We start from the raw sequence: 8966 nt of genomic DNA on the forward strand, positions 1-8966 counted from the left end.
AATGACTCTGGCGATCGCTGAGCTATCTAAAACGCAGCAGCAGCTGCATTAACACTGAAGACATCCTGAACGGTAACCACAGAAACACAGGAGCTTCTCACTGAGAACAGATGTCTGTTATTCACCTTGGTCAAGTGATTCATAATCAAACATCACTGTTTAAAGCATTTGTAATAACAAATACTAATCAAACATTATTTGCCATAATTAAATCTCAGACCACATAGCTCTAACATCAGGACCACTGACAATGAACAGCAAGGTCATGTGACAGGCTGGCTATAAAGACAGTATGTGCAAGTCTGCCAGAAGCAGGGAGAGCAAGGAGAGGGCTGACCGAAGCCCTTTATGCCTTGTCCCAGATTTTTCTTATTTTAAAGCGTTTTAATCAGACACAGATGGAAGGTGGGATAAACATGGATACAACTGCTTTATACTCTATTCATAAATACTTCCTGTTTTATGCGACAGCAAAATAAGAGGATAGAGGTGGCTTTAACAAATACATCACATCTGTTTGTCTTTCAGATTCTCATTCATGTCATTTTACTGCACCTCCCTAAACACCAGCTGAATCTGAGTTTGTCTTTCACGCCATTCTTGTTCCTCATTTTCTTCCATGAGGCAAAATTACTACAACTGTCTCAGGTGAATAATGATTTACTTATCACCATGGCAACGCTGACAAATCGCAACAGAGTGTTAAAAATACAAGTTGCATGTAGGTCACATGCTTCGACACGAGGATTTCCCAGATCCCAGTGGCCCACATCGACACACAGACGCTTTCCTGAGCAGCTCGTGCTGCTTCGAAAAAACACCACAGACCTGAGTCACACATGATGGAAAAACTCAGATTGTTTGCACTCTCTGCATGTGTGCTGGCTGGAGATGTGATGAAAAAAACAAACATGTCAAGATAAGAAAGCGAATTTCAAGGCAGCTGATGCCATCAGACAAGCAGACAAATGCTAAAGCAGCATGAAAACAGGCTCGTGGTGCTGCTGATAGACAGGATAAGGGCAGCCTGCTCGCTGTCCCCACCTTGATTATCCAGAACAGCACATGCAAGACAATGAAGGGAGAATCTGGGGGCCAATGATGGCGCCCCGTTACCATGCCAACTGGAGGCGGTGCTTTTCTATAAAAAGCCAGTAGTTACTTTACATAATTCCAGTCACTTTGGGTTTTCCACCCTGCTCCTTGAGACTAAGGAGCTACGTTACCGAAGCAGGTTTAAGGAGGCACGTCCAATTGCAGCAACCACGATGCCAGCGGCTCCACATCTCCACAGGACTGATTCTTATATAGCGCTTTTCTACTCCCCCGGAGTACTCAAAGCGCTCTATACAACATGCCTCATTCACCCAATCACTTTATCTATATATTCTGCCCTCACTGCTACACTGGATACAGTTATGCAGATAGATAAACTCCTCGACAACTGACAGGTGTATCGTCCCTTTTATTGACGCTGCCTTCAATTATCAACAGAGTGAAACTACAAACAGAAGACAATAAGCAATATTCAGTCTATATATTCACACGATAATGCAAATCAGTTGACTAAACTAGCTAACATTGGAAAGAAAGTAAATCTGAATACAGTACACCTTTAACCATAAAAGTGCATAAATAATAGCAAATATAGTTGCATTAACTCTTGTTCAACTTAAATACTCACAAGCGATGCTTTCTGTAAAACAACGAAGAGGATGGATGCAGATGTTTATCCGAACAACATGCTGAGTCAGTCTTTTCTCAAAGTGTGCTGCATTACTAACTCTACAGCTAATAACAAACAAATCTTGGCATAAAAGAACTGTAGCGACTCTTGTTGGTGGGAAGAAGAACTACACCAGCACACTCCCCGTCTGACATCTACTGGATGTCATCACCATCTTTAAGGATCAATGTCCCTATTAGTATTTCGCAGCAGGAGTACAGACTCTGTCACTGGTCTTAAGAAGGTTTTAGATGTTCCTCCAGAAGTGACCTTTACCTCAATCTTTCTGACATGTCCGTCTTGGCTAGGAAAGGTCTCAACAACCACCCCCATGGGCCAGTGGTTTCTTTTAGCTCGACTGTCCTTTAGAAGAACTAGATCTCCCTTTTGAAGATTTTGACTCACAGATTGCCATTTCCTTCGCTCTTGGAGTGTCGGCAGGTACTGTGTTTTCCAACGGTGCCAGAAGACATTTGAAAGATGTTGCACTTGTCTCCATTGGCGTCCGAACAAATCTTTATTGTCAAAGTGTCTGGGTGGTATAGGTGGTAATCCAGTTTTCTGCGTAAGGAGAGTCGCAGGCGTAAGAAGAAAGGGGCAATCTGGATCTGACGAGACTGGTAGTAGCGGTCGAGAGTTTACAATAGCGGTTACCTCTGCTAGAAGAGTAACGAGAACCTCGTGGGTCAACAGGCGAACTGGGTTGACAGTTAGCATAGAGTCCAGTATGCGCTTCACGATGCCGATCATGCGCTCCCAACTTCCTCCCATATGAGAACTATGAGGAGGGTTGAAGATCCATGTGCATTCATTCTTGGATAAAAAGTCTTGAATTTCCTGGTTGTCGCAGTGTTTTGAAGTTATTCCGAGCTCCTTGCACGCTCCCAGAAAGTTGGTCCCACAGTCGGACCTCAGCTGCTTTACTGGTCCTCGGATAGAGATGAATCGTCTCAGAGAATTGATAAAACTAGACGACTCCATCGTCTCGATGACCTCAACATGAATGGCCCTGATGCCCAAGCAGGTGAAGATGACGGCCCAGCGTTTGCTGCTAGCAAGGCCTCCTCTTGTTCTCCGAGAGCTTATTGTCCACGGTCCAAAGACGTCAACTCCGACGTAAGTAAACGGGGGGCAGACTGTCACACGATCGATGGGTAAGTCTGACATTTTTTGCGTTTCTGTGTTCCGCCTGAGCTTGCGGCAAATTACACAGTGGTGGATGAATGAACTGATGCTCCGTTTCCCACCAACAATCCAGAAGCCAGCGGATCTCATGGCTCCCTCTGTGAAATGGCGCCCCTGGTGCTGCACCTGTTGGTGGTAGTGTCGGATTAGTAGAGTAGTTAAATGGTGGTTGCCTGGGATGATAATGGGGTGTGCTTCATCGCTTTCCATGCTGGCTTGTGAAAGGCGACCACCAACCCTGAGACAGTCTGCATTGTCTTTGAAAGGAGAGAGTTTTCTGAGAAGGCTCTGTTTTGGAATGTCTTTTTGGGCTTGAAGACACGTGAAGATGTCAGGGTAAACCTCGTGTTGAAGACCACTCAGAACAACGCTCTTTGCCTTGCTGTAATCTTCTGGACTAAGACTTTTGCAGATATGCCAGCCATGACACTTTTTTGGGGGAGTGCTGTTCCTGTAACACCTTGCAACATGAATGAGCCTTGCTATTGCTCTCAACAGTGACCCCCAAGTAGAGAAAGACGCAAATCGTCTCGTTTCGAGGAAAGAAGCCGCGACATTGGTTGAAAGTGATGTCACTGTTGGACGGATCTCAGGATCTGATTCAGGATTGACTAGTTCAAAGGTATGTTTAGTCACTTCAGGGGTTGATCTCAGTAGGTAATCTGGTCCTTTGAGCCATGTGCTTGATGAGAGTGCACTAGCTGGGATTGATCTTGAAGCTATGTCAGCCGGGTTAAGCTCTGTTGGAACGTAGTTCCACTGCTCTGGGTTGGACGATTTTCGAATCCTCTGTACGCGATTGCATACGTAGACGTAGAATCGTCTGGATTCATTCTGTATGTATCCAAGTACCACTCTGCTGTCTGTGAAAAATCTTGTAGAATGGAAGGGAACATCAATTTCCTCTGCGATAATGTCAGCAATCTCGACAGCAAGAACAGCTGCACATAGCTCGAGCCTGGGGATTGTTATTTCTTGCTGCGGTGCGAGTTTTGCTTTGCCAAACATGAATCCCAGTTCATTGTTGCCTTCTGAGTCTGTTAGCTTGAGGTAGGCTACTGCAGCGATGGCTTTTGTAGACGCGTCACAGAATATACAGAGCTCCCTTTTTTCTGCACCACTGAAGGATATAGGGGTGTACATTCTCGGTATTCTGACTTCTTCGAGAAGTTTCAGGGACTCTTTCCATGCACTCCACTCTTGGAGCAACTTTTCTGGGAGGGGATCATCCCATTGACATATGTCTGTGGAAAGTTCTCTAAGGAGAGCTCTGCCTTTGATGCTGACCGGAGCTGCAAACCCGAGAGGGTCAAACAGACTGTTGACGACTGAAAGTACCCCTCTGCGGGTATAGGGCTTCTCAGCAGTGGACACTTGAAACGTGAATTTGTCTGTTGCAATGTCCCAGCTTATTCCGAGGCTTCTTTGCATAGGTGGAATGTCAGCTCCTAGGTCGAGGTCTTTTAGACCCTTGGCTAGATCGTTTTTGTGGAATGCCTTCATTACATTCACCTCATTGGATGCAATCTTGTGTAGCCTCAGATTAGATGAAGCCAGAGTGTCTTGAGCATTTTGAATAACAGCAATGGCATCAGTACTTGATTGGAAGGAGGCGAGACAATCGTCTACGTAAAAGTGTCGTTCCACCAGATGTTGTGTGGTGATGTCTTGCTTGTCTCGGTCCTCTGATGCCCTTCTGAGTCCGTAAGTTGCAACTGCGGGCGACGGGCTGTTGCCAAAGACATGTACGGTCATTCTGTATTCCACGATCGGTTGATCCATGTCATTGTTTTGGTGCCAGAGGAATCTCAAAAAGTTCCGGTGGTCCTCCCTGACCACAAAGCAATGGAACATTTGTTTGATATCAGCTGTGACTGCCACCTTTTCTTCACGGAGTCGCATCAACACACCCAACAAGCTATTGTTGAGGTTGGGCCCAGTAAGAAGAACATCGTTGAGGGATACTCCATCGTGTTGTGCACTTGAGTCGAAGACAATCCGTATTTGTTCCGGTTTGCGTGGGTGATACACTCCGAAGAAGGGGAGGTACCAGCACTCTTCTTCTTTAGTGAGTGGTGGCGCTATCTCAGCATGGCCATTGTCAAACAAAGTTTGCATAAAGTCTGTAAACTGACCTTTTACCTGAGGGCGTTTGTTCAGTATGTGGCGTACCGATGTAAGGCGTTGCATAGCCTGCCGCTTATTGTTCGGCAGCCGTGGCCTGGGTGAACGAAAAGGTAGTGGTGCGACCCAACTGTTAGCGCTGTCCTGGTAGACTTCCTTATCCATTATCTGTAAAAAGGCCCTTTCCTCCTGTGAGTAGCTGAGGCTCTCGTCCAAACTTGTTTGTTTGAAAACTGTTTCTCCAATCGAAGAGTGCTTTCTTCGGATTGGGGAGTTGACCTTGTTGTAGCCTTGCGAGTTGAAACTTTCCTTTACCTGAATGGCATTTTTGCATGGAAGGAAGTGACTTGGACGACCATTGTCTAAGATGTTTGTTTTGAAAATGTTAGTACGCACGGGTTTGTGAGCTCCACCCAGGCAAACGTTGCCAATGATCACCCATCCAAGAGCTAGCTTCTGTGCAAATGGCGCGTTTGGAGGCCCATTACGCTGGTCGAGAACTTTGTGTGCTTGAATAACGTCCCTTCCAATGAGCAGCAGGATCTGAGCGCTCTGGTCGAGAGCCGGGATTTCAGTTGCGATTTCCTGAAGGTGGGTGTGGTTTTGAGCAGCCTCAGCTGTGGGAATCTCACTGCGATTGTCGGGTAGCATATCACACTCGATAAGTGTCTGGAGGTCAAGACGTGACGTGCAATCTGCCGATTCCACAATGAAGTTAAAAGCTCTCCTCCCTGTCACTTCCTCCAATCCAGCACAGGTTCTCAATTTATATGGAAAGGAGTTCCTGGTGACGCCAAATGTGTCAAAGACCGATGATTTTGCCAGTGACCTGTTGCTTTGGTCGTCTAGGATGGCATAGGCCTTAAGTTTCTTTTCAGGTGAGTTCTTTGGGTAGATGAACACAAGGCAGATCTTGGCACATGAGTGACTTTCAAATTCACTTCCACAGACTTGTGTGCATGTCGAGATAGCTGTGGGCCGTGCTGCATTGCGCTCCCCGCCATCAACTGTTACGGGCTCTGCAATAGTAGCTGTCGCAGTAGTCGTTGGTGCCAGTCCCGGATGAAGAGCTGTAATGTGTAATTTTGAATCACATTCTGTACAATGTATTTCTGACTTACATGTCTTTGCCTGGTGGTTTGTAGAAGCACAGCATTTGAAGCATATCATGTTTTTCTTGAGATAGGCCTTTCGCTCCTCCAGTGGCATTTCCCTGAATGCTCTGCATTTTTTGAGAGCATGAGGTCTTTTGTGGATAGGACATTCCTTATTTGGGTCCTCAATGTTTGTGGGAGTTGATTTCGGCTCCGTACTGACAACTTCGGTTCTGATGACTGAGATAGGTTCTCTTTTAGCGTGTTTTTCGTAAAGTTTATTTGTCTTTGAGAGGGCAGGAGGAGGCGGCACAGACTGCCTAAAGCTGGGGTCGTTGCGCATTTTTGCTTCTCTACTGATGAAGGCCACAAATGCAGAGAATGGTGGAAATGACACATAATGGTCCTCTTTGTATTTAGAACCATAGTTCATCCATCTTTCTTGCATAGCATAGGGGAGTTTTTCCACCACTGGATTAATGCCTCTCGCTGTATCAAGGTAGAGTAGACCTGGAATGTAACCTTCACTCTTTGCGGCATCTATTTCTAGGAGCAGGTCCTGTAGTTCTCTCAACAGTTGTGGATCTTTGTATGAGATTTTTGGGAAACGGTCCAGTCTGTCGAGCAGTGCGTTCTCTATAGCTTCGGGGGAGCCGTAGCATTCATTTAATCTTTCCCACACCTTAGCAAGTCCTACAGAGGGATTGTTAATATGCACAGCTCTTAAGCGATGTGCATATTGCACTGATTCTGTGCCGAGCCATTTAATCAGCAAATCCAGTTCCTCACTGGCCGTTAGGTCTAAGTCACAAATCGCGTTCTCAAATGAAGATTTCCATCCCCAGTAATCTCCTGCCTTGTCACTGAACCTCCGGAGGCCACCGGTGAGTAAGTCGCGTCTTGCAAGAAACCTGGCTATGTCAGAAATGTTTCCTTGTTGCATGCTCACCTTATGTTCAAATCTCGGTGAAGTACCTGGTGACATTTTCTGCATTAATTTCAGAGACTGGGAAACGTTTTCTCCTTTGTCAGTACTCAGAGGTTGAAGCACATATTCCTTTAAGGTGTCCGACCTGGTTGGTTCTTGTTTTGGCGTGAGGAATGTGACGTTTGGTGCAGGCGTTGAATTATACTCGATGTGGCCAATTGGGCTTGTGCTGTCTTTGATGATGAGCTGGTCTTTCACATAGTTAAACGTGCGTTCCAAAGTGTCAACCCTTTGAGGTACACGCACGTGTTCTTCTTCAAGATCATTGACTGCTGTTTCAAAAACTATTGCTTCGGCGTGTGCCGCTTCCGCATCACGTTCTTGTTGGAGGGCTTGTAATGTGGCCTCTAGACGTGTTTCCTCTACTTTAAGCTCTGCTTTCTTAACTTGCATTTCGATTTCCTTTTTAGCATATTCAGCTCTTTTGCGTGCTGCTTCAGCTTTGGCTCGAGCGTTTAGGGCGGCCATACTGGCAGATGACCTACTTGTAGCTTTTGACCCATATGATTTCTCTGAACGGACAGATGATGCTTTATCTTGTCTTGCTTCAGACATGGTTGATGTAGCTGAGTTGACGTAACATCCAAAGGTTGTCTTGTAGAAGGACGCTTTTTCACTATTCTGCCCTCACTGCTACACTGGATACAGTTATGCAGATAGATAAACTCCTCGACAACTGACAGGTGTATCGTCCCTTTTATTGACGCTGCCTTCAATTATCAACAGAGTGAAACTACAAACAGAAGACAATAAGCAATATTCAGTCTATATATTCACACGATAATGCAAATCAGTTGACTAAACTAGCTAACATTGGAAAGAAAGTAAATCTGAATACAGTACACCTTTAACCATAAAAGTGCATAAATAATAGCAAATATAGTTGCATTAACTCTTGTTCAACTTAAATACTCACAAGCGATGCTTTCTGTAAAACAACGAAGAGGATGGATGCAGATGTTTATCCGAACAACATGCTGAGTCAGTCTTTTCTCAAAGTGTGCTGCATTACTAACTCTACAGCTAATAACAAACAAATCTTGGCATAAAAGAACTGTAGCGACTCTTGTTGGTGGGAAGAAGAACTACACCAGCACACTATACGTAGTGCTTTCTAAGTTCACACACATTCACACTCTGATGGATGCATCGGAGAGCAAGTTGGGGTTAGTATCTTGCCCAAGGATACTTGACATGCAGACTGGAGGAGCCTGGGATTGAACCACCAACCTTCCGATCAGTAGGTGACCAGCTCTACCTCCTGAGCTACAGCCACCCCCAGGAGCCTTTTCATCTTCATTCTGCTTGTGGGTGATGACTGGAGACATAGCGCTCTGATATCACATCGTACCCACCTCAGAAACCAAAGGTCAAAAGTTACCGTATGGCTACACGATGTACGATTTGGGGCAGGCGGTCACAATTTATTCACTTCTGAGTTCGAGTTGACCACATCTGCATTTTACTTGTAAGACGGAGAGGCCTCAAACAGAGAAACAGCTGTTCTTCACGGCTTTGTTTGTTGTGACTCTTGTAAGTTTGCCTGCCTCCACGTGTTCAGTCATTCTATCAAACAGACCGTTTTTGATATTTACACTTTAATTTCCCTCCATTTAATATCAAGAGGATTTAACTGCTTGAGCAACTTTGTGTGTCCAGAGGCAACATGCAAGCTGTTACCATTCAGGTCATACGTGGAGAGAGAATGATGCTGCTAGGCTTTGCTGTAGGAGCGAACATGACTTAGTTTCACATCACTGTGACGATTTTCATGCCAATGCTACTATTTTCATCTACATAGATGACATGTCACTAAGGCTACGTTCACTCTGAGGGTCTTAATGATCAA

General features: G+C 45.3%; 1 protein-coding gene across 1 annotated transcript; it reads right to left on the reverse strand.

The window, feature by feature from the left end:
• Positions 1-1395: 1395 nt before the first annotated feature.
• LOC148098049 (uncharacterized) lies at positions 1396-7585 on the reverse strand. Its single transcript, XM_087830433.1, has 2 exons — positions 1685-7585; positions 1396-1501 (listed from the first exon to the last, which is right to left on the reverse strand). Exon 1 carries the CDS (start codon positions 7583-7585, stop codon positions 1904-1906), a length of 5682 nt encoding a protein of 1893 aa, XP_087686559.1. The 3' UTR covers positions 1396-1501; positions 1685-1903.
• Positions 7586-8966: the final 1381 nt, after the last annotated feature.

Source organism: Neolamprologus brichardi, chromosome 17 (genome assembly GCF_056152115.1).
Source record: "Neolamprologus brichardi isolate AB-2024 chromosome 17, ASM5615211v1, whole genome shotgun sequence".
In the NCBI taxonomy this organism is placed as follows: Eukaryota; Metazoa; Chordata; class Actinopteri; order Cichliformes; family Cichlidae; genus Neolamprologus; species Neolamprologus brichardi.